This window comes from Drosophila nasuta, chromosome 2R (assembly GCF_023558535.2).
Source record: "Drosophila nasuta strain 15112-1781.00 chromosome 2R, ASM2355853v1, whole genome shotgun sequence".
Lineage (NCBI taxonomy): Eukaryota > Metazoa > Arthropoda > Insecta > Diptera > Drosophilidae > Drosophila > Drosophila nasuta.
The window spans coordinates 32,427,931-32,455,058 of record NC_083456.1 but is presented as its reverse complement, the minus strand read 5'-3'; the positions used below and the strand labels follow the sequence as shown (position 1 = coordinate 32,455,058).

Sequence of the window (27,128 nt, the reverse complement as noted above, 5' to 3'; positions counted from 1 at the left end):
TCTAAGCTGATTAGGTTTAATATTAGCCAAAGAAGAGTCGAAGAATGTTCGATTTTATGAAATGAAATTTAAAAATGAAATCTTCATGCACATTTTTGTTTGTTGGCAATCAGTCAGGCAAGTGTCAGTTTGTGGTTGTGATATGTGTGTGTAAGTTTCGATCGGAGATTGCCAACTGATTCACTCAAGGTTCAGCGTGCCAATGATTGTTTATTTATCCAAGTAATGCTGCTGCTCCTCTGCCATGTCCCCACTTATCCCTAGTTTTGGCATTTCATTCACATTCACATGCAGCCAAGCTGCTGTAAAATACGAGCACTCTTTTCTATCTTTTTTTATTTCGCCTGCAAAATAATCAAAACTGGGACACACACACATACACAGACACAGACACGAAGCAGAGAGTCAGATAAAATGTGAAACTGGATGGAAGACCTTATCTGATGGAACTTTACATCTGTTTGTTTGTCCCACAGAACGATGTTGTTGCTGCTGCTGCTGCACACAAAAAATTGCATGTCAAGTGAAATTACTCGTTTGCTGTGGCAACAAATGGTGATAGAAGAGGGGGGGAGTAAGGAGTAAGGAGTAAGGATACGCATATGCCAGGCTTAGAGCACTGTGATATACGCAGACGACACTTCGATCTGCTCGGATATGTGGCTAAGAACGATAAATTGAGATGAATGTCTGGCAGTTTCTCTGCTTCTGCTGCTGGTTGCACTTCTCCTGTTGCTATACTTTATTTTCTGTGATGTAAATAGAGTACATTTGCCTGCTCTCTGTCTATCGTGCTGTCCATTGATAAACATTTTTGGCACTTCTCGATCGAAGGCTTTAAGATGTTGCCCAGCTATTGAACTGTGCGCCGTACGCCATAAATATTTTATAGTGCACTTCATAGAGCCAAGGGCCATAAAAAAAAAGAGGAATCGAGTGGCAGTGAGGCGGCAGAGGGCGGTGCAACCATTAAAATGCAACACGCATTGCAATTGCGACGCGTTGCATAATTTAAGGCGTTCGCGCACGCAGTCAACTGCAACAATCAGGAACAAGCCGAGGCTGCCAGCCTGCCTGCGAGTTGCAGTTGCAGTTGCAGTTTGCTGATGTCGACCATAAAATATTCATTTAAAATGCAACATGCAACACTTTGCATGACGCATTCAACATATTCACTTCACCCACTCTAGGGTGTCACATGCAAATGCCAGCCTTGTGAATGTTGCATGCCCCGATGACAGCTTCAAACGGACAAATGAACAGTTCCCTCAACTCTACCCTGAACCCTGAACCATCCTCGCTTCTAATCCATCCTGACAGCAGGCATGATACTATGATGTTACGTGTACTATTTGGCCGGGGCTTGGCCTTTAAACAGTTTGCGATAACAAGCGGCATAAAACAAGGCAAACATAAACAGAAACCGAAACTGAAAATGCAAAATGGAAATGGAAATAGGAACGAGCACTTACCAAATAACAACTGCCAACTGCTGTCAATTGGATGATGCCACTCCAATTGCTGTTGCTTGCCACAAATAAGCCGAATCATCAACTGCAAATAAAGCAAACACATGTTTAATTAGCATTTCAATTAGTCAAAACTGAAGCCCACTCTCTGATTTATGATTATGTTCAAATGTGAATTAGATACTCTCTCATATCTTTGAAATGATTAAGTAATTTCCATTGGATTGCAATCAATATTCAATTCGGAATCGAGCTCAAACAATAGATTTGACTTGTCAGCTGTCATTCGAATTGCCATTGCAGTTTGGTAATTATGTGTCTCTCTCTCTCTCCCTGTCTCTGTCTCTCGATGCCATTTGCTATGTTGCCTGATAATGCACAACAGTTGTTTGGCAAGAATACGCCATATTCGTCGATGGCAGACGCCATTATAATGGGTCGCATATTAACATTGGCTTTTAAAAGCAATATCACGTTTGGATATCCAAAGGCAAAGACAATGCAGGAAACTCTTGCCCTCTTGCCTCTGCAATTATCCAATTCACTCAGACGTGGCAAGATAGTCGTTATTGTCGTCATCGTTGATCGGACAACCGTGTTCCTCAGAGTATTTATACCCGCTAACCATAAGGCAGAAGGGTATTATAACTTTTTGCCTCAAGGAAATGTATGTCCTATAGTATTTACTTGTTTGATTCCTACAAATTTGATTGCAATCTAATTAAGATTGACGAAGTTTCTTAAGAAATACTTTTGGATGGCAAAAAGCTCCTATTGCAATTGGGTCTTAGTTTCTTTGGCTGACAATCTGGTATATTATTTACTCTATGGTATATTTTGAACTATATTAACAAATATAGCCGACGGTATATTTTTAGTATTTTTCTGGTATATTTTGTCGGTTATGATCTATGCCAAAAATATACCGCAAAAAATACTAAGATAGAAAGCTATATTTGGTATATAGCTATATTAACATACCAAATATGGGATATTTTTAGTATATTTCTGGTATATTTTGGTATATTTAAATAATGCAATTTACACAAAAATATGCCGCAAAATACAAAGATATACCGAAAGCTATATTTAGTATATAGATATATGAACGTACCAAATACGGGATATTTTTAGTATTTTTCTGGTATATTTTTGGTATATTTATAGAATGTAATTTACACAACAATATCTCGCAAAACACTAAAATATACATAATGCTATATTTGGTATATCGATATTATCCTATATTCAAAAAATACCTTAGAGTACAAAATATACCAGAATATGGTTGTATTGCAAATGATTAGCGGGTATCTCACAGTCAAGTACACTCAACAAACGTTTTCTTACTTGTTTTCTATAAACGCAAAAATTTATAGCTGAAATAGCCATCGGCTGTGCCTAATTATGCTCTGCTGCCGTAACAATTTTGCGAGCTATAGATTCAGTTTGAGATTCACGATGTTCACGTTTTGCCTTTGCCATGATCATGGCTCTCATGGCTCTTATTATGAGCCCAGCTAAGCCACGTTTTGCACACAAAAAAAAAAAAGCGAAAATGCAGCAGCAAGAAAAGGGGGAAAACTCGAAAAGGGAAATTTTTGCTGTGCTCACGTAATTGAATTGCAGGCAGCCAGCTAAATTGGCATTTATTATAATAAAAGCAAATATGCAATTTCACTTTTTTTTTGTTGTTGACTGTTGTCTAAAAACGTCAACAAGGAAGCAGATAAACTGAAGACGGCAGAAACTCGTTTCAGCAAAAGGTGAGAGGATAAACGAGACGTGTCAAATAAGCATTTGATTATACTTTAGGTAATAATGGGACAGCAGTTAAAGAGTGAACTAAACTATACTCTAACTGCCACACAAAGTGAAACTCAAAGAGAGCACTTAATCAGCTTACGAGTAACTGCAATTGTCATACCCAAAAATGATGATTTACTCGTAATGCGTGCAATCCTCTTAGAGAGTCAGTCTCTCGATAAGTACATTTTTAATTAAACGCACATTAATCTGATTTTCTCCATTAATAAATCATTAAATGTGGCAAAGGGGTCGCTTGTTATTGTTGTTATTGTTGGACAAACATTTCGAATTGATTGTGGGACAACACTCACTCGATTTCTAATGCTCAACGATTAGTTTATTGGCCACCGCATTTATTTAGATTGCCAACACCGAGGATGCACCACAAAATGCACCGCAATCAGCATTTGATATACGAATGAATAATTAAACAGGGTATGCGGTAAATGTGCCTTATTCGTGAATGCAAAATATCGAAATTAGCGAATGCAAATAGTACACAAAATCCCATAAATATTTAAAATGACAAAATGCCAACGTCAGAGAAATAATTAAATTGAATCGAATTGAATCGAATGGCGATTCCGACTGCTAAATTGTGTAGCAAAAATTAGAATTTTAATGAAATTAATTTATGCATAAATTATTATTAATTGAATGCTCGACCATTCATGCATTTTTCAGTCATTTACCGCTCTCTCTCTGTGTGTGGACTAATTCGATTATATTTATGCGTGCACGTCGAAAAGGATTTACTTTTGAATTTAAATCGCATTAGAATGCATTTCTTTGAACTCCCGCAAATCCCGAATTTATTTTAAGCCAAAGCAACGTTATCGCGACATCGATTAAATGGGCTAAATCTGTCTCTCTCTGCCTCTATCGCTGTCTCGCTTTCGAGCTGCACATCAATTTGGCAAATGCATTTATTTTCCAATTTTCAAATTACGCATGCGGTTGCCTCATTTTCCAGCTCGCATATTGAAAGCAATTATACCAAATAATTGCGTGAGTGTGTGTTGCTAACTCAAAGTACAGACAAGTATCTAGACTGAGTCTGTATTCATCTCAGACACAGAGACGAGTGAATACTCTACCAAAGAAGTGACTAAGGAATTGTCTGATAAACACTTTAGTTGACTTTCAGTTATTTTCTTCCAGTATTTTACACGCTAACCAAAAGTAGAAGGGTCAGGCAGGAAGAGTCAACTTCGATACCATATTCTTGGTATGGTATATATGGTATATATTCTTAAAATATACCGAATAATATACTGCACAAATACCGAAACACACCTAAGGTCTATGAATTAATGATATACCAAATATGACTTTTAGCATATTTAGTATTTCTGTGGTATATTAATTTGGTATATATTCTTAACATATACCGAATAATATACCACAAAAATACTTAAATACACCGAAAGCCGATCAATGAAGGACTGATATACCAAATATGACCTTTGGTATATTTTAGTATTTCTGTGGTATATTAATTTGGTATATTTTAAAATATAAAATTAAATTTTTTGAATGCAGTACTATATGAATATACCAAAGATAGCCTTCAGTATATTTTAGTATATTTGTGGCATAATAATTTGGTATATTTTAAAAATTAAAATTATATATTTTATTGTGGTATATTGAAATGGTATATTTAAAAATATAAATTGTTTTTTTTAAATGCAGTATTTTATGAATATACCAAATATAATCTTCGGTATATTTTGGTATATTTGTGGCATAATAATTTGGTATATTTTAAAATTTAAAATAATATATTTTTAGTGTAGTACTATATGAATATACCAAATATGAGCTTCTGTATGTTTTAGTAATTTTTCGGTATATTTTAAGCATAACAACGCACTGTGTTGCTTATATTCAGAATCGATTATACTCGACTGTAGCTTTCTTACTAGTAGAAAGAGTATCTCTACGTTTACTATCCTCACTTCAAGTGCGACAATTGAGTTTTCCATTGCGCCACACAGCAAACAATTTCCGCATTTAATTACATTAATTATAGGCGGGGATTTAGGGCTTTCGGTTTAGTGTTGCAGCATTGAACTTGAAACTGGTTGCAAATTGCCAAATGGCTTTCTGGTAGTGCCACAATTAGTTGCCATTTGTGAGGCGGGTGGCAACACTTTCATGCTCCGTCAATTGGTGGCGAAGCGCGTGAAATGCTGACGTTGTTGTCAACAAAGTTAACGCTTTTGCAAATTGTTATAATTGTGTGTGTTGTGTTGTGTTGTGTGTTGTGTGTTGAGTATGAGAATTAAACAAAATCCATTAACTCATAATTTTCTGCTATGTTGCACTCGCTGCGAATGCAAACAGCAACAGCAACGAGAGAACACACTGTCGACAATTGAGCGTTCAGTTTGTTAAGCCAAAAGGCAAAATTGTGCGCAATTTAACGGCAGAGCGCGCTTTGCCACACCAGACGAGAGGCCAGAGGAGAGGAGAGGCCAGACCAGAGACCAACAAAAGCGATGCGCACGTATCCGTGAAATATTGTGAAAATACTCACAGTATTCACAACGTTGCTCGTGCTGCCAACTCCAACAAGCAACAGCCAACAGCCAACATCCAACAGTAGCTACAGTCAACAGCAAGAACCACAACAACAACTTCGACTCAGACTCTGACTCCAACTCCAACTCGTACTCGCAGTTAAGAGCTGCCACTGCAATTGCGGCAACAAGAAATCTTTCCAAAAGTTGAGGGAGATCGCTTCAAACAAAATTCACACGACGTTGTCGTTGTTGTCGTCGTCGTCGTCATCGTTGTTGTTGATTATGGGAACCACTCAAAACGAGTTTGATTGTTATTATTGTTATTGTTGTCGTCGACTTTGTCGTTGCCGTTGTCGTTGTTTTTATACTTGTTACCCATAAGGAAGAAGGGTATTATAAATTCGGGAGTGGAGGAACAGAAAGAGGAAGTCATCTGAGTCACTGCTATTTTTTTTGTTTGATTTACAATCTGGTATATTTTGTACTTTATGGTATACTTTCAACTTTGTGGCATATTTAATACTTTGTGGTATATTTGTGTACTTTTGGTATATTTGATGCTTTTTAGTATACTTTCTATTTTATGGCATATTTATTACTTTATGGTATATTTTTTTACTTCTGGTATATTATCAATGTATTACTTTATCGATATATTTTCGGTATATTTTAGTGTACTTTCTACTTTGTGGCATATTTATTACTTTATGGTATATTTTTACTTCTGGTATATTTTTAATGTATTACGTTATCGATATATATTCGGTATATTTTAGTATTTTCGGCTGGCAATCTAGTATATTGTGTACTTTTGGTATATTTTCAAGGTAGTACATTTTTTGGTACACCAAATATAATTTTCGGTATATTTAATGTATTATTTTATCGATATATATTCGGTATATTTTAGTATTTTCGGCTGAAAATCTAGCATATTGTGTACTTTTGGTATATTTTGAATGGTTTGCTTTTTTTAAAACACCAAATATAGTCTTCGGTATATTTATTGTATTTAATGTATTACTCTATCGATAAATATTCGGTATATTTTTGTTTTTTTGGTTTACAATCTAGTATATTGTATACTTTTGGTATATTTTCAATTTAGTACCTTTTCGATATAGTCTTTGGAATATTTAAGTATTTTTCTGCATATTTATTTGGTATATTTTTAGAATATGGTATTTTGAAAATGGTTAGCGGGTATTTCAAAGTCGACCACTCTAAATTTCGAGCTCTATTGACTCTGTTGTCGTTGCTGTTGTCGTTGTCGTAATTTGACTGTTGCAAGTGAGCTGCATTGTGTGGGCTGCATTTACTTTGCATATGCTTCAGCTACAACTGCAACTTGCCTTTATTTCTTGCTCTGATGATTCACTTTTTCGCCACACTGTGTCAGTCATAAATCTAATGCTAATCAACAATTCGTTCAAGCTTTTTCACAGCTAAACAAATAGCGCTTAAATCAATCTCAGCGCAAGTTATTAATTAGCAAGTTAATAAACTCAAAAAGTATAAAAAGTGTATTCACTAGTCGTATTTCCGTTAAACAATCGTTTTGTACAGGAACTAATTGAATTTGTTTACACTGCGCTTTGTCTCACACAATTGGAGTTCGCATTCGCATTCGCGTGTGTTTTTGTTTTTTATTTATTAACTGTAAATTGCTGAATTAAAAGCAATTACATAATTTCATAACCAGACAAAGTCACACGTCAGCGGCAGTCGAAACGACTTTATTAGCAACGCAATTGCCGTAAAAACTTTGTTCGCCCTTTGCTTCGATTTGATTTGCAACTTTTGGCGGACACAATTTAAAATAAATATATAATTTGTGTACTTATTATAATTTTTGTTGTTATTCAGCGTGTGTTGCGACAACTTTGAGTTGACAGGGGAAAATAAACTTTTTCTTTCTTTCTTTCGGAGGGGTGAGGAGATTAAGTATACGCAGTGTCGCCAGCGTCGTCGGATATGAAGATGGAGATGACGACGATGCCGGCCGGAAACTAACGGAAATCATTAGACCCTGCACAAATGACTCGAAGTGCTTCTGCTTCTACTGCTGTCACACTCGTCTCGTCGAGTACGATGGGAATAAAACGAAATTACGCAATAAAACCGAATGCGAGTTCATAATAGAGGCGCAAACTATAAAGCAAGTTTATATGCATATTTAATGATGATTTCTAATATCAAATAAAATGTCAAATTTCAGCATAGAAGTTGATACACTAGTTTTGCAATTTGATTATAATTCTGGGTATAAAATATATTTTATTTCTATCTTTTCCATAGTGCGTTGCTCTACGATATTCTTTGTTCTGTTGTGATATTTTCGTTTGCCCTTCGCACAAAAGGCAAGATGTGCCTTTAGAGGCATTATTGTTATTGTTGTTACTAGTTGTTGGCTGGTTGCTGTTGGTTGCTGGCAGCTTATGCTCGAAACTACTCAAATATCCGGAATCATTATTATAAGAATGTGCCAGGGCAAAAGGCGAAAGAGAGCGACAGAGAGCGGACGTACTGGGGACAGGAAGTAATTAGAGCAGTGCACATAATTGGTAAATTATTTGCGCAGCCCGTTAAACTCCTTGATGGCCGTGAAAGGGAGCTGCGATTTAGCTGAAACAGGTAGCGTTAATTACGCCAAATGAGTCGAAGTCAGCGGGGAGCTGCTTCGTGGTAATACATCTCAGACAGCCAAGCGCAAACTAGGCGGGAACTTTAAAAAATTACCCCTAATAAAATCAGTAGCGTCAACGACAACGTAGCGTATACGCAATGTGACTGGAAAGAGGGAAGGGGAGGGAGAGCAACGTTGCCCGTAAAAAATAAAAAGCAGATAAAAATCAAATTAACAAACGAAGTGAGCACACCAAAAAGAGGAGAAAAATGTTCGCACAAGTAAATAAAACTGCCCCAGCAGAACGAGAGTCATCTGATAAAAATAAAAAAAAGGGAGCGAGTCGCTGCTGATGATGCTGCAACACCTGGGAATCTGGGAAGCTGGGAAGCTGCTACAAGTCGCTCTAGCTTGTCGCTTGGACAGAACCAATTTATATTTATGTATATGCAAACATTTGTTGTTGCCGCTGATTGCGCGAGTGAAATGAATTCAGCTGCTGAGAAATGAGAGCCCAAAATGCTGACTGGACTCGCTCGCTACTGACTAACTGACTCGACTCAGCTCGACTCGACTCGATGGATGGCAGAGGATAGCTCGCTAGGTGGTTGGCTTGTAACGTGTGTTGCGCGTTGGCAATATAAAAACCCAATTTAACAATGACCAAAAGGACATTTACAGAAGCAAAATTTAATGACGTTGGCGCGAAGATAAAAAACGGGAAAAAGGAAACCAGGTGAATTAAATGAACACACACACAGAGAGGCAGAGAGTGACAACGAGGCTGCTGCTGGCGAAAAGTGTCCTTAATCTGTTTAAAAGCCCAACGTTGCCACCACCGAGCGAGGGCATCAAAATTAACGACAAGAAATTTAAAATGTAATTGACAGGCCAACTGACAGAGCAACTGACACGGCAGCGCAGCTCGGCTCCGGCGGCAGTTATTAAAACACACGCACACGCAACGCGTTGCGTATACGCAACGTCGGAAACGAAAATGCAGCATTAAATGCAAATAAAGCAAAACGACAAAGGGAATGAGGACGAAGATGTGAACGAGAACGAGAATCAAGTGTGGGTTGAGGACACTTTTCGCCGCCTGTGTTTGGCCGTTAATGTCGCTGTGAGCTGCTCGTAATTGCTCTCAGTGGAGGGCTTAGCCCTTAGTCTCATTCTCTCCCTCTCCCTCCCTCTCCCTCACTCTTTCTCTCTCTTTGTCTCTGGCTGTTCATGTGTTGTTCGCCCAATGCTTTATTTGCGTTTATCGCGATCATTTCGGACGCCGCTTTCCGCTGTCCTGTTAATATGCCAATTTACATTTACATTATTTTTATTGCACCCGCGTCCCTTGAAATATATATTTGTCATATTCAATGTGTGAGGCAGCAACTGTGGCAAGCATTTTGTGTGCTTGCGCTTATCGCATAATTGCATTGCACTCAAGTGCTGCGCAAAGTTAAATTTAAATGCTGCCACAAAATGGCAGAGAGCAGCCCAAAGCCATAACAATTAGAAGCAATTGCTACTCGCTGCCAACAGCGAAGGCAGGCAGCAATTTCACTTTTCACGTGCAACTCGTCACTGGAGTGGCAACTAGCGGCGACGAGTGGCAACACGAGTGGCAAGAAGACTCGAGACTACCGACGACTGATGAATGACAGCTGCCTGCTGGTGGCATCGTGGCATCGTGGCATCATTGTAAAGGTAAACATTAAACGTAAATCTCATGGCTGCAGCTGCTCAACTCAACTCAGCGACTCTTTAGCCGGAAGCAACGACGCATGCGAAAATTTCACTTTCAACTCTTGACTTTATCTACAAGTTGGACAACAGAGCGCGACATAGTTAGATACAACGTTAGAGACAACGACAACATCGCTGACTACAGCAGCATCAAAGACAACAATAACAATGAATGTGTTGTAGCAACAATGGATGAAGCGCGGTGTTGGGGCACAGCCGAAAGGCAGAAGTAGCTAAGACAACAAATCTCATGTTTCCATGCAACACACACACACACACATGTGAGGGAGGCAGCAGCAGAGGTAAGTATTATGTGACAGCAGCAAGTCGAAGGATGCCGTCATATATCTTCAGTCGTACAAGAAAAGAAAAAGAGTTGAGGCAGCATACACTCTGTCCACTTAAAGTTAGTTGCAACTGGCAACTGGCAACAAAGTTTGTCAAAATTGCAACAATGGCAACTGCAACAGCAACAGCAGCGCGTACGTGCAACGTGCAACGTGGAGCGTGCAACGTGCAGCGTATGGAAGATGAGCTTAATTGCGAAAACGAGAAATGTCAAAAGGAAAATTATGAGGAAATAAAACAGCTAATTGGTAAACAATTAACCTGCAAAAGCTGGTGTTAATGCGATTTAGGATTAAAGCTGCTTAAAGCTGTTTAAAAGCTGCTTAGACCAGCTATAAACAGCTTAAAGCTCATCAGCTGTTTCTCTGCTGCTCTTCTCTCTGCTTATGACGAATGCCAATAAAGCATAAAACAGCTTCTCATAAAAGTGTTTTTTCAACATTTATCTCGCATAATATCAAATTAATTGCACTCCTCTCTTTCTTCCACACTCTCTTTTTCTCTCTCGCTCTCTCTTTCTCACTTTTTCCCACTGACGTATCACACTTCGAGAGCAACAGCAACAGCAGCAACAACAAGCAAACAACAAGTGCAATCAATTGCATCTTGTGCCGCATGAATGCTCGACTGAATAGGAGCACATTGCGTGTTCTCATCTGAGTGCCCCAGCCACAGTGTTCTTGCAACTGCCCCTGGCACAGCTAGCTGGGGTAATAAATAGCTGCAAAAAAGTTTCAAGTGCATTGCATGCGGACTGCATGAGTGAGTGAATGCTGGGTGAATAAAGTGAATGAATGCGTGCTCTACACGTTGAAGTAAAGGATTCAATCCATAAAAACTACGACTGACCCAACACACAACAGCGACAACCACACAATCGCCATTTGCTGTTGTTGTTGGACTGACAGGCGACGAATGCAAATCACAGAGAGACCTCCTCTCCTTCCCTCCCCTCCCACTCCCTTCTATCTATGCGCTGAGTTGAATTACAATCGGTACTTTTACTTTGCAACACCCTTGGGCCTTGGCGATGATATTGATTTGCTGTCATTATTGTTAGTTTTTGTGTGGAGTAGAAAGCACAGAGAGAGAGGAAGCGAGGGCGTTCCCTTTGCTCCGCCTAGAGGCAGACAACACAAAACTCTCAATGCGGCACGTGTGAAAATAGTATCCACTCCTCCCCCTCGCCCTCTAGCCAAGCCCTCAGGCTCAGCCAGCGACGAGTACAAAATTTGAATTTACGCGACGCTCGATTCGCGAAATTGAAATTGTTATTTGTTGAGTTGAGCCAAGCAAGGAACGAAATATATATTTACAGCAACATTGAGAGCAAAAAAAAACGAAGAAAAGTTTGTGGTTTCCAGTTGCCAGCGGCATCTCCACACTCCAATTTTCCCTTCTCCTCGCATCCAATATACAAAAATATTGTAGTGTCTTTTTGCCAATATATATTTTAGGGCGCATTTTACATTTCGTTGTTTTGTTGTTGTTTTTTCTCCACTGGCAGTAATTGACTTTGGCCAATGCAATTTGCATGCTGATAGTATATTTCCAGCAGCTGCATTTTAATTGTGTTCATTGTGGATCAGAGCAGAGCAGAGTGTGCGGCCCAAAAACTCAACCTAACTCAGGCTGTGCCCCAATAGTTGAGTTGATTGTCCACAAAACACAAGCCGGAGTCATTTAGCTGAATGGATGGAGGACGAGGGCCCCAAAAGTAAAAGCAAACGAAATCAATTGTCAGGTCATCTGTCAATTTGTTTGTTGTCTAGCTCTGCACAACACGACAGCTGTCAAGGGAAAGGGGTTGCAGTTGTTCCCGTTCCCTCTTCCTTTCCCCGTTCCCCTTTCCCGTTGTAGTTGAGGGTGGCAGTTGCAAAGGTAAACATGCCAAAACACAAAACGCTTTTAATGTGACGCGCAAGTTGCAACAAAATTGCCGTCTTCTCATTGCGAGAATTGAGACAGGCAGGCAGCAGGGAGCAGACAACAGACAGCCTGACAGACTGATGAACTGACTGAATGACTGACTGAATGACTGCCTGACTGACTGTCTCAAGTCGCGGAAAAGTTCAAAAGTTCGTTGTCGCTTGTGTAAACAAATTATTTGTTTAAGCTGCTTTTCCTGCCCAGGTAATTGGCCACGCGAGCTTGGCCAACGCCAGAGTCAACACATTCAGACAATTCGACATTTGTAATACCCAGCAAATGATTGCCTAAAGGGTATGCTCTATATATCTAAACTCTCTGAAATAGCAGCTTTCACTTTAATTATTTGCCTTTTCTTGGCAATTATAACTATCAACTCTTTAGCTAAACTTTGTATATATTCGCTACCCACTTCTGGTATATTTTGAGTGTAGTACTATATTAGGTATATTTTAGTATATTTCGGTATACTTATTTGGTATATTTTTAAAATATGGTTTTATTGAAAATGGGTTGCTCGCATTATATCGATATACCAAACGTAGTTCTTTGTATATTTTAGTATTTTTGTGTCATATTAATTTCGTATATTTTTAAAACATGATTTTATTAAAAATGGATAGCTGTTACTGTATCGCATACATGTATATATTTTACGGTTTATTAATTTTTAGAATATGATTTCATTAAAAATGGGCAGCTGATACTATATCACATATACCAAATATAGTCTGTGATATGATTTAGTATTTTTGTGGTATATAAATTTAGTATAATTTTAGAATATGGTTTTATTGACAATGGGAGCAGGTATTATATCGATAAACGAAATAAAGTCATCGGGATATTTTAGTATTTTTGCGGTATATTAATTTGGTATATTTTTAGAATATGATTTTATTAAAAATGGGCAGCTGCTACTATATCACATATACCAAATATAGTCTGTGATATATTTTAGTATTTTTGCGGTATATAAATTTAGTATAATTTTAGAATATGGTATAATTGACAATGGAAATGCCAAATATAGTCTGTGATACATTTTAGTATTTTTGCGGTATATAAATTTAGAATATTTTTAGAATATGGTATAATTGACAATGGAAATACCAAATATAGTCTGTGATATATTTTAGTATTTTTGCGGTATATAAATTTAGTATAATTTTAGAATATGGTTTTATTGACTTGGAAGCAGATATTATATCTATATACGAAATAAAGTCATCGGGATATTTCAGTATTTTTGCGGTATATTAATTTGGTATATTTTTAGAATATGATTTTATTAAAAATGAGCAGCTGCTACTGTATCACATATACCATATATAGTCTGTGATATATTTTAGTATTTTTGCGGTATATTGTTTTGGTATATTTTTAGTATATGATTATATTATTATTATTACTATATCACATATACCAAATATAGTCTCTGATATATTATAGTATTTTCCGTTATATTAATTTGGTGTATTTTTAGAATGTGGTTTTATTGAAAAAAGTTATATGATATTATATCGATATACCATATATAGTATATTATATTATTTTTGCGGTTGTGAATTTTGTATATTATGAATATATAAAATATGATATATTATATTTGTGAAATGTAAAGTGTAGAGAGTATTTCACAATAGTCACACTTTACTCTAGCTTTCTGACTTGATTCAATTTACAGCGCATCTCAAAGTTGTGCACTTCCTGTGTTTGCGTCTGACGTTTGCCATTTATGTGGCATTATCGACTTGTCGCTGGTCTTTTGTTATGCAAGGAGCGAGACCATTCAGTGCCGCATTGCAGTCCCGATTTTAGCCTAATTAGAATACAAAATGCGACCGACTGCTCGCAATTAGTTAACAACTGAACTGAACACGGACTGAACTCTCTCTCTCTCTGGATGGTTTGACATCTGGCAGGCAACTAGCTAACTACCGAATTAACATTCCACGAAATGGCAACGATTAATAAAGCACTCGAAAATCAACTCACTCAGCAATGGAAAAAACGAAAAATAGCGAGCGAATATCTATCAAGCTGCGTTCACACCATTGCCATTAATCAAATTAATTGAAATTGATGATATACCTTTTGTTCGGCTTCGGCTTCGGCTTCGAGTGTTTCCTCTTTGAAACGGCGGCGCGTTTACGTAATTGCGTGTACTTATGGCCTAAGCACAGAATGTTTGAAGTACAAGGATTAGACCGCTTTCCCTCTTCCTTTCCCTTTCCCTATCCCGCATTGTGGCGAAAAAGAAGCATTTATGGCATCCCCTGTGGCGTAGCCTTTTTGGTCTACTAATTATTTTGGCTTACTCGAACGTTAATCCCTTAAAAGCCCCTGTAAATTACAGTCACACAAAGAAGTAAACACACAGGGAAGGCTTTAAATGTTTGTCGATTGTCGCAGTTGACAACGTAATGAATTGAAGTTTCAGGGGCTTCAGCACTATCTGATTGAAATCAAAGCAACAATTGTTCATCCTCAGTTGCAACTGACACACGACATTATTCTCGTGTTATTTGTATTTAATATAATTAATTAAAACTGACGACGAGTCCAAGCATAAACAAACTATTTTGTCCCAGTCACTCGCAGGCGCTGAAAAATGAATGTAATACACACATTTGTGTGCGGTTTTTGTGCCTGGGATTTTGAGTCGTCAAATATTTGACTCATTTAAATGATTGAATAAGGCTCTGAGAGCTCTGAGCTCTGTAACAAATGGGGCAACGCGCTAAGCTGTTTCGGTTGCAAAAAAGCAAATAGAGAGTGTGGCAGATATCTGCCAGAGAGAACTCTTAACGTGGTCATTACATTTATGGCTGCCATAATAATGAATAATGTATAACACACACACACAGAGAGAAAGAGAGATTTTAGCGTGGCAAATGCTTTACGCTTATTTAGTACATGGAATTAAATTGAATGCAAAATGAGAGAATCACATCTGAATCGAATTTTGGGCTCGCATTCATATGGTTTGGTAATCGATGTAAGTTCGGGGGCATTATGAAAGGCATATTGAATGCGTAACTAAAGCAAAGTTAGTTAGGAATACGACCCCCAAAAACCGAACCGAACCTCAAGGGCGTTTGTGAGTGGGCGGGTCCTAGTATTTTCCAATCAATTGAACTCCAATTTGCATAATTTTCAGAATGTCAACGTAATGTGCATATATGAAATTCGATTATTTTCCATTGAACTGAACTGGAGACATTGAAAGTGGACTACAAGTGGACAAAGGACAAATCGTTCAGCTACAGTTCTTCCTACACACACACATAAACACACACCCACACACACACACCTACACACACACAAAGGGTCAGACATTGGGTGTGTCGTGCAGAGAGAAACAAACATTTTTTCACTTTTATATGTGTTTTCTGTATGTTTTATATCGGGGCGGACATCGAGACAGACAGACGGACAGACAGACAGTCGGACTACGGACTGCGGACTGTGAGTGACCCCAAAGCAATGGGTTTGACTCAAAAACGTATAAAATGCTAACAAAATGCGAGAAATACTGAGCAGAGAGCAGGACACAAAAGCGGGAATGCTGAATGCCCAATGCTGAATGTGAAAGCAATAAAAAAAAACTAGTAAGAAAGCTACAGACGAGTGTGCTCAACTGCGAGATACCTGCTACCCATTTTTAATATATCATATTTTAAAAATATATCAAATAAATATACGGGAAATACTATAAGCCAAAATTCAAAATACACCTTAGCGTACAAAATATACTAGATTGTCAGCCAGAAGTAAAATAAAATATACCGCTGACTATATTTTGTATATCGAAAAAGTATTAGATTAAAAATATACTAAAAGTTCCATAAGTTCGATAAAAACCATATCCTAAAATATATCAAATAAATATATGGGAAATACTAAAATATACTGAAGACTATATTTGGTATATCGAACAAGTACTGCATTCAAAATACATCGTAAAATACAAAATGTATCAGATTGTCATCCGAAAATAATACTAAAATAAACTGAAGACTATATTTGGTATATCGATAAAGTACTACATTCAAAATATATCATAAAGTACAAAATGTTCCAGATTGTCAGCCAAAAAATATTTGGTATATCGATAAGGTACTACATAAATATATATACTAAAAATATATTGAAAACTATATTTGGTATATCGATAAAGTACTGCATTCAAAATATATCATAAAGTACAAAATATTCCAGATTGTCAGCTGAAATTAATACTAAAATATACTAAAGACTACATTTGGTATATCGATAAAGTACTTCATTCAAAATATATCATAAAATACAAAATGTACCAGATTGTCAGCTGAAAATAATACTAAAATATACCGAAAACTACATTTGGTGTATCGATAAAGTACAGCATTCAAAATATATCATAAAATACAAAATGTACCAGATACCTTCAAAATATACCAAAAGTTCCATTGTCGATAAAACCATATCCTAAAATATACCAAATAAATATATGGGAAAATACTAAAATATATTGAAGAGTATATTTGGTATATCGATTAAGTACAAAATATACCAGATTGCTGACCAGCAATGACTTAGGTGACTCCTTCCGTCTGTTACATACACAAATTTGTAATACCCTTCCATGTTATAGGTAACGGGTATAAAAAGCGAAGCCTGGCAATGAAATTCTCGCAACGCTTCGCTTCGTTTTGCTCGTTTCGCTTCGTTTTAGTTGTGAAAAACTAACACACACACAAGCAGGCAGCTAAATGAATTTTAGAAATGCCGAAAATACCCTGTATATATCAGCAGAAGAAGGGGAAGATTATCATTGCTAAACGATTGAGTTATGATAACGCGCTCAAGCTGCGGCTGCCATCGAGCATACCCTTTTCTTTTCCTCTTAGTCACGCTTCTCGAGCAGAGAATATGCGTGTCCTTTTTGTGTGCATTTTACACACGCCCACGTGCCAGAGTTCCCTATGGCAAAAAGGGTAAAATGTATTTACTGTTCTCCTCGTTGTTTTTTTCACTTCTCTTCGTTTTATTATTTTTGCTTGAGAAATGTGAAAAACACGCAAAGCAGTCACAGTCCTTGTTGTCCTTCTCCTTGTTGTCCTGTTCTTCTTCTTCGACAGCCCAGCCCATTCAGAGAATAAGTTTGAGTTTGTCCTCGGCAGCCAAAAGGCAAGTCACTCTCTATATCGACCATCGGCCATTGAGTGTTTGTGCTTTTTTGTGGGCGCGCGCGAGTCGTAAAAATTTAATTAAAAAATTATTTTCGCTAACAATAAAAATCAACACTTCGCGAGGCTTGAATTGTAGTGAACTCGACCCTCAAAGCTGATGGCTGATAGCTGAAAGCAGTTGTCAGTAAGCGAAATAATGATTAGGCATACGCTTGACTGCCATAGTCGAGAGAGAGATGGGCTTTATGCCACGCCCATTAGCAGTGGCAAAATGTGCGAATAATGTCCACGGACAACAACGGGCATTTACGGCCCATTACGCCCCCCAGACTTTAGCTTCTACGCCCAGACTCTTATGTGTCAAGCCAAACAAAATTATGATGACGACTTTTATGAGACGGACAGGCATTGTCCTCTTCTGTCTGTTGGCTGTCTCTTGTCTCCAAGTGGCCAGCAAGTCAATAAAAATTCAGTAAACCTCTGTCGACATAGGCTCAAGGATTATTATTGCTACTTTATGACGGTTTATGTGCCGAGAGTGTGTTGTGTGTGTGTGTGTGTGTGTGTGTTTCTTCGACCTACACACACAGAGATTCAAAAAGGATAAATACACAAGCATCGAGAGAAGAGAGTTAGTTGTCATAGGCATTGATACAAGTGGTAGATACAACAATGCAAATTGTCTCCCGACCAAACTCAACTGAGCTGTAATCCGAGTGAAGTTTATTGGAACAGAGAACGGAAATTATGCTTGGCCTTGAGGTAACTTTACATTTGCATTTGCATTTCCATTTCAGTGAATTATCTTCTTTGACTTTTAACAAAGTTAACAATGTTTCTTTTTCGACTTTTTCGACTGATGAATGAAATTCATACAAATTCTCACGCTAATTATGCGCTCGAGGTAGAAGAAAACAAGAACCTCTAATGACGTCCACAATTCCACTGTTAATGAAGACGCTCAGGCTGAAGGTGAAGCTGAAACCTCAAGCTGAAGCTCAGACTTAAGCTCTTTTGGCCCAATTTCAATGCCAGCCCCATAAAATTAGCATACTTTTCCACACTTCTTCTAGATTTTCCATGTTTTTCGAATATTTTCGACATGGCAAATACGTTGACACCTTTTTTTTTGTCGAAAAACAAGTAAGAAAGTTACAGTCGAGTGTACTCGACTGTGAGATACCCGCTACCCACTTTTAATAAAGGCAAAATATTGCGGTATTATTTTTAAAAATATACCGAAAATACTAAAAATACTAAAAATATACCAAATGGTATGTGTGGTATATCGGTATAGTACACCATTCAAAATATACCATACACAATGTATCAGATTGTCGACCAAAGCAACTCAGAGCCCTAGTGAGTAGGCGTTTTTGCCCATACAAAAGTATTTCTGATCGCAACCAAATTTTCAGGAATCATAACTACTATGGTAATTATTGTATCTACCAAAATTCGCAACTCTAGCTTTAAAATTACGCTTGTTATTCGATTTTTGTGATTTGCGGGGCGGAAGTGGGCGTGGCAACAAATTTGAAACAAACTTGATCTGCGTACAAACATAACAAATGCTGTCGAAATTATAGCTCTATCTCTTATAGTCTCTGAGATACAGTGTTTCATACGGACGGACGGACAGACAGACAGACGGACATGGCTAGATCGTCTCGGCTGTTGACACAAAGTTGTAATACCCTTCTACCCAATGGGTAGCGGGTATAAACAGAAGAGAAACAAGTAAAATGGACATTGCTAATTGCAAGCGGGCGGCTCAACAACGGCTTAATTACGCCGTGTTGTTGTTGTTGGTGTTTGAGTTGACCTTTTGACGTGGCATGTTTCAATTTCATTTGCATAATTTGCGTCGTTTTAATTTTTCTACATTTCTGTGGCAATTTTCACGTAGCATTTGCATAAAGAAAATTTCATCAATCGCTCGCAAAGTGCACGAAATCAGCGAGACAGAGAGAGAGAGAGAGAACTTTTCGGGCAACATTAAAACAAATATTAGTTGTATTACAATAACCAAACAACAACATGGTAGAAAAAGAAAAAAAAGTGTGCTACAAACTGAACGAACTTTTTACGGGCGATATTTGCGCATCAAATTAGTTTTCTCGCACACGTTTTCAATTTTCGGCACTGCAAAACTTTGTCGAGGGTGTCGAAAAACCAAGAGAGAGGGCGAGAGAGGAGAGAGAAAATGTTATCTAGGGATGCGAGAGAGGTCGAGAGTTAAGAGGCAAGAAAATAGGCCAGGAGCTGATGGCTGATGGCTGCTGGTTGCCATTAAAGAGGATTGAAGTGCAGTAAGCTTTGAAAACTGGGTCAATTACCGTTGAAAATAAACACAATTTAAAAGTAAACTATATACTATGAGATGCTCAACTCAGCTCGAGAGCTCTAAACTAAATATTACTGTAAAGATAAAAAGCAGCTTTGCATTTGCAAGTTAGATAAAATATTTAATATGCATTTTACTTGAGTAACAATGGAACAATGCGACAGCCTTGCTCAAAATATTTGCAATTACACAAGTGCAAGTTAATTTGCTCTTACACTACACACACACAAACACACACACACACACTTCTGGCTGCTCATGAATATCCGATTAGGCGGGCCCACATTGCGTATGTGCAATATTTGTTGCGTCTGTACAAATATGTGCAAATATTTGCCTGTTTACCCAAGCTGCCGCCAAACGACAAACTCACAAAACTCGCAAACTCACAAAACTGACAGCTTGACAAAAGTGACAAAAACTGATAAATGGATAGAGTGACATATTGACTGACGACAGGGCAAAAGCTTTGACTTTGTTGTTTGCCATTGATTTTCATTAGTTGGTAATTTGCCTCACGCAATTGATTGTAATGCATTTAAATAGAATTAAAATAAGTTTTACTTAATGCTAATGCATTTTAGCTAATTGAAGGTATTAAGTATTAAATGTGCCATTTAATTATCACATTCAATAGCTATCGCCATTTAACGATAGCATTTCAAATTAATAGTTTGTTTAGACTGACTGCAACCGCATTTCAAAAGCCTTTTTTCAACAGACACTCAATTTTATTTACATATGATCGAGTCAGATTTTTTCTGATTTAAACGGTAAAACGGAGTGCAAACAAACTTTAGACAGTAAATTATAAATGAGAGATCAAAATATTCGAAAAATTAAAGAAGTACTACCTTTAATAATCAGATTTCAAAGTTGCATAACTTTGCATGCATTTTTATTATCATTTTTTCATATGTTTAAAGGTGGAAAACTATCGATGACTCAAAATTTACTTTCGTCGAATATCGATGGCGAAAGTTCTCCACCTCTAGCTGTGGTGAGCTCCGTTTCGATTTCACCTCGCTTAAATATCGCGTGACTGAAAAAATATATCGAAAAATAGTGGTCGATATATTCACAAAACATACGCATGTGAAAAAACGGATTAAGGGGCAACTGTGAAATTTTAAATATTTAAAAAAAAAAATGATAAAACAGCATCAATGATGCGACAATGATTCCGAAATGTAGCCGTATCTTGGCTACTATTTTGGTATATTTATCGAAAAAAGTGTTATGTCGATCAAACCCCGCAAATATTGGCTGACAGATACATATGAAAAATCCAAAGTTTTCTTATGGGTTTTTCCCAGGGGAAAATGTAACATATCGAATATAATAAAAAAAAACACCGAAAAAAACCGAGTATTTGGTGCTGTGGAAACAGGACTCGAAAAAAGTATCGATCGCAATCAGCTGACTATCGGAAATTTTGGCGTTTTAATTTAATTTGAAATTGCTTTAATATTATAAAAAAAAAAATCAGCTTAAAATAAATCTAAGCAAAGCCTGACATAATTCTTATTAAATATCGGCAATCAGATAATCCTTCAATCGATGCTTTTGCAAATCTACTTGGAACTTTTCGATACATTTCGATCACGTTCTAACAATATAGAGTTTACAGAATCTGGTCACACTTCGGCAGGAGAAAACAGTTACGGGGACGCGTTCGCGAATTCATTTCACAATTGGAAGACAAGATGAAGACACCAGATCAAAGCGCATCGCCCACAATCGAAAGGCGCATATGTCAAATTAAATTGCATCGTCTACGTAAGCCGTATAGGACTATTAGTGACCGAAATATCCTGAACTTCGTCAGGATGGTTAATCCGGAAATACGCAGTACTTCGTTGGTTTGCGAGGATTGCTATAACACTGCGAAGCAGATCTACTTGCCAAAGCTGCGGCTTTTAAAAGCGAAGCGAGCTGCGAAGAAAGATGGAGCACAAACCGACTCCATATCAGACGTAAGCAGCGTGTTGAGTGCGGTAGTCTCAGCTCCATCGACAGTCTCGGCTCCATCGACAGTCTCAACATCCAGTCAGGAGCAGCAGACTTCGAAAACATTGGGGGCCAAGCGCAGACGCGATTATGATGACGACGACGACGATGAAATGTTGAGTCTGAATGCTTTTAATGGGACACGATTGCCGCATATTCAACCCATTCCCAAGCGTCGTAAAGATGCTCTTGACCATTTGGATCCCTTCTCTCGGGGCATATTACAGCAGGGAATAAGAGGAGGTTGACTTTCATCTACAGGCCTGGATCATACGAACGGAAGCTATCAATGGAGTTAAATGTAACATCCTCCTTCTGTTCGAAATAAAGCATCAGCTTACAAATAAATAATTAAACTACTTTCTTGTGTTTTTTTGGGGAATGTTTAACATATTATTGATACACAAACTTTTCTCGTAATTTGAATTTAATTCAAAAATGGAATGCTTTGTCTGGATGTCGCAGTTTTCTAGGGGAATACTAATAGCCCTACATTTGTGGCTGTGGCTAACGCAAACAAATTTGAGGCGTGCAAATATTGAAGCAAGGTATTTGAGTGTTGTGTGTGTGTGTATTTGTATTTGTATTTGGCACACACAGATGTACATTTGCGTAGAATGTACAGAATTTGTTTTCCTTTTTTTTTTTTCTTCCATCCAATGTCCAACATGCGCAACATTTTTTATCTGGCCATGACATGCTAATGCCTCCGTTGATACGCAGCAAAGACCTAGCGATTATGTGTCCCGATCTCCGGACCCCGAAGCGAGACCTTAAAGCCTGGGCAAATAACAAATATGTATACGAAAGCGGAGATGATAAAGAGAGAGAGAGAAAAAAGCTTTTATAGCTGCCATGCAAATGAAATGTAGCACATGACTAATCACACAATGCAATTCTATTTTGATACATGTTGTAGTTGCTATCTAATTATCAGCTGGCTGCTTATTAAATAAAGAGTGTGAACCAAGGGGCAAATACAATTCTGACAACAAAAGCCGCCACTTGTGTGTGTGTGTGTGTGTGGAAGATAAGGCAACAATTGAGAGAGAGAACAACTGCACAACACTTTTTTTTGTGGGGGTGGAAGCTCAGAATCAGATAACACAACAAATGTGGGAAACTATGCAACCTGTGACTCCAACTTCGACTTACGACAACCAACAACTACATATGTACATACATATTATGTACGTACTTATGTATGTTTGTATGATAAGTCTGAGTGACGTCAATTCTCTTACTCTGTCTGTCTGTCTCGCTGGCGCCCACTTGATAAGCGTTGCAAAATTGTCTGTGTAAATTGTTTTCCCAGCATTGTTGAATGGCTTTTACTTACCACCAGCTTGTCTGTAAAGAGATAAAGAGAAAGAGTGAGAGTGAGTGAGAGAGAGAAGAAAACTTGATTAATATGCAAATGCCGAGCAATTTGATTAACTAGTTCAGTACTCTTAGCTTAGCTTCGGTTTTAGTTTTAGCCCGCACGTTTCCGCCAGTGTCGAGTAACAAAAGCAAACAAAGTGGGCTTAATGCACTTGTCGTGACGCTGGCCTCAAAGTCAGGCTCCCAGCTTAAAGTAAAACTTAGTCACACAGACTTGACAGATGCAAGATGCAAGTCAAGAGCGCGCTGCTTAAGCTCCGCAATAGTTTTGCGGCTCTCGAAACTCAACACTTGGCTGACTGTTTGGTTGGTTGGTCAGTTTAGTCGACTCTTGGCTGGCTTTGCAAATGTCACAATCGGCTTAATGGCCCATACACACACACACATACAGAGACAGCCAAATGCTGAGAATGCGAGAGTCGAGTCATGTGCAAATGTTTAAGGTGCAATCCACAAGATGCCTTGACGTTTGATATGTGCGCCAAACTAATTAAGACATTGCTCGACTTGTTCTTGTTGTTGTTGTTGCTTGAGCTACGAGTTATGGGTCAACCTTTTGAGTTTCCAGCTCACTCAAAAGCTCTCGCAATGCACACTTATGCATGCATGTGTGTTTGTGGTACCAATGCACAGTGGTCACGGGCATAAAACAAAATTCAAACATAATTCATAACAAGACAAAACTTGCAAAAAGTAACGAAACCGACCAAGCAAACCGGTTTATTCTAGATACATATATAACGGGACTTGCTCAAAATGGAATTCTAGGACAGCATTCATACTAAGACAAAATTTGCAAAAAGTAACCCTCTAAAATGAGCAAGCAAGCCGCATTTTTCTGGATACATACATACAAATGTAACGGGACCTGCTCAAAAGAGAATTGAAAGAGAAGAGAAGAAGTGAACACGTGTTCATTTGCAAGACGCAGTTGCTAGAGTTTTGGCGGTATCGATATTCTGGAAAAAAACTAAGCATCGATACAATGTTTTCAACGATACAGCATCGAAGTATCGCTGTTATTGCCCAATAAACAAAACTATCAAAAATGGAGAAGCAAAAATGTTTTTGTTTGTTTTTCATCGACTATAAATCGACTTATCGATGTTACCAAAAAAAACTAAGCATCGATACGATGTCTTCAACTGTTAGCTCAACATCGATGTATCGATGTTTTTGCACAATATCCAACACTATCAAAAATTGAGGAAGCAAAAGAGTAAGTGCAACGCTTATATTAAAAATAAATGTGAAAGTTTATTTTCGTTTTTTAGACTTCATTACATAAAATAAAAGGTTGCAGCAAGCATTTTACCACATACAACATAGAGGCCGAACCACTGTGCACTGTGCACTGTGGCACTTAATGTTAAGCTGCTTAGTTGTTAATTGAATTAGTTTACGAGTGAGGCATTGCATTCGCCTTTGGCTCTATGAATTGCTTATTGGCGCATAAAATGCACTCGCTCACCACACACACTTACACCCACACTCACACACACCCACACTCATACAATCGCACCCACAATTACACTTGCACTTGATATACAATTAGATTCTTTGTTGTGGCTGCCAAAGCCAAGCAGCTGCAATTCTTTTTTTGCTTTAGTTTTTTTTAATGAACATTTAATTGGTTGCATCTTGGCTTTGAGTCTGCATCTCCTCTCTCACTTCCTCTTCTATGCTGCGTGCATAATTAAACGATCTTGGGGCTCTAAGTAAATTGTTTAATTAAGCCATTAAAATGCCATAAAAATAATTAGCAGGCCTAGACGGAAGTTAAAGGCAGCCCCATGGTGAGTCATGGGATGGCGATCTAATACCAAATAGAGGCAAGAGTTCAAATGGCTTTTGACATGCGACTCTTTCGAGTTTAATGAGCTAGGCGCCAAGCTCAGAGCAAGGTTAAAGTGGGCAAAACTCAAGAGCTGTTGGGTAACACAAACACAAACAGCAACAAAAGAAAACAAAATACAACACAAACTACAATTAGCATTGAGTGAAGCAACAATCAAAACCCATGCTTGCCATGTGGAAATTTCATTAGACCATCAATTTAAGAAGCAGTGTTGAAACTACTTTTAATAAACACCTTCATGGCAGCAGATACTTAAGTTAATCAGTAGCCAACTTATCAACCTGCTGGTAATGGCCAAATGACCAAATGACCCAAAGACTTGACTCGAATGTGTCATTAATAATGACAGCTACATCGAGTGTAACAGCAAAATTGACATGCAGGCTGTCACCATAGCGATAACTGATTACAATATCATTAATTCAAATAGGCCACAGTATCAATAATCCATTAAACACACGACATCGATGGGAAAACTACTGAACTTATTACTCACAGAATTAAATTTTCTACTTTCTTTTATGTGTGCAATTACCTACATTTATATTTTTTATACCCGCTACCCATATGGTAGAAGGGTATTATAACTTTGTGCCGGCAGGAAATGTATGTAACAGGTAGAAGGAGGCATCTCCGACCCTATAAAGTATATATATTCTTGATCAGCGTCAACAGCCGAGACGATCTAGCCATGACCGTCTGTCTGTCTGTCCGTCCGTCCGTATAAACACCTAGATCTCAGAGAGTATAAGTGATAGAGCTATAATTTTTTTTCGACAGCATTTGTTATGTTTCCACGCAGATCAAGTTTGTTTCAAATTTGTTGCCACGCCCACTTCCGCCCCCGAAAATAAAAAAAATCGAATAGCAAGCGTTATTTGAAAGCTAGAATTTTGGTATATACAATAACAACTATAGTAGTACGTGATTCCTGAAAATTTGATTTCGATCAAATAAAAATTGTGGAAGCTATTAAAAAAATACTTTTGTATGGGCAAAAACGCCTTGTTGCATTATCCGACAATCTGGTATATTGTGCCGTCTATGGTATATTTTGAATGTGGTACCACTATATACCAAATATACCGCTCGGTATATTTTTAGTAGTATTTGCGGTATATTTTGAAAAAATACCGCAATATTTTGCTTTTATTTAAAATGGGTAGCGGGTATCTCACAGTCGAGCACACTCGACTGTAGCTTTCTTACTTGTTTTTTTTTTATAATTCTCTCTCACTTTCCCTCTATTCTCTATGCTAAGTGCAACTCAATTATGGAAAAAAAGTCAATGTTTAATTAAAAACAATTAATTGTTTTCTCGAAAGTTATGCTGCTGTGTTAAAGTTAATATTAATTGTAAATAAAAATGTCATTCACAAAGGCTCGCCATTTTTTATGACCACCTCATATAATGTTTAATTTTTTTATTTTTGCTGTTGTAATAACTTTTGTGCATTCACTTCATATTCAGTTTAATTAAATTTTAATAACGCCGGTAATTTATATCACGTTCGCCGCAGCAGTATAAAAAGAGAAATTTGCACAAAACAATCCGATTTCATTAGAGAGAAATTCAAGGGGAGTGAAAACCCTGAGGCACAGAATCACATCTCCATTTCATTTTCATTGAATTTTATACCACAACAACAACAGCAACAAAAATTACTACATAAATTTCATTGATTCGAGAATTCGATAGACCAGCAAATTACACAGAAATATTTCTACTCGAAATTGCCATGATAAATAATAGCAAATTGGGGGCGCTTCACAATTGATAAATCAGCCAAAAACATTCGCTAACAAAGAGGCTTTGATTTTCTATACTTTCCGATTCCGATTTCATAAATTGATTCCGATTTCGCAGGTGCATGATCAGTTTTTTCCACTTGAACTTCTTT

The 27,128-nt window shown here is 37.6% G+C and overlaps 3 protein-coding genes across 6 annotated transcripts in view; 2 read left to right on the top strand and 1 right to left on the bottom strand.

Moving 5' to 3' along the window:
• The window catches only part of LOC132784614 (GILT-like protein 3), a 70,898-nt gene that overhangs the window by 15,131 nt on the left and 28,639 nt on the right, over positions 1 to 27,128 (top strand). Inside the window, exon 2 of one of the 4 annotated variants that reach the window (XR_009632271.1) lies at positions 7,736 to 8,018. The exons of the other annotated variants lie outside the window; for them this stretch is intronic. The gene's annotated coding sequence lies outside the window, so the exon portion shown is untranslated. Of the gene's footprint in view, positions 1 to 7,735; positions 8,019 to 27,128 lie in introns of those variants that run through there. 4 annotated transcript variants of the gene reach the window in all.
• The window catches only part of LOC132784613 (extracellular serine/threonine protein CG31145), a 76,797-nt gene that overhangs the window by 33,449 nt on the left and 16,220 nt on the right, over positions 1 to 27,128 (bottom strand). Inside the window, exon 2 of the mRNA XM_060790333.1 lies at positions 1,473 to 1,554. The gene's annotated coding sequence lies outside the window, so the exon portion shown is untranslated. The remainder of the gene's footprint in view (positions 1 to 1,472; positions 1,555 to 27,128) is intronic.
• Positions 21,646 to 22,340, top strand: LOC132785822 (uncharacterized). The gene has a single exon (XM_060792109.1). It carries the CDS (start codon positions 21,683 to 21,685, stop codon positions 22,232 to 22,234), a length of 552 nt encoding a protein of 183 aa, XP_060648092.1. The 5' UTR covers positions 21,646 to 21,682; the 3' UTR covers positions 22,235 to 22,340.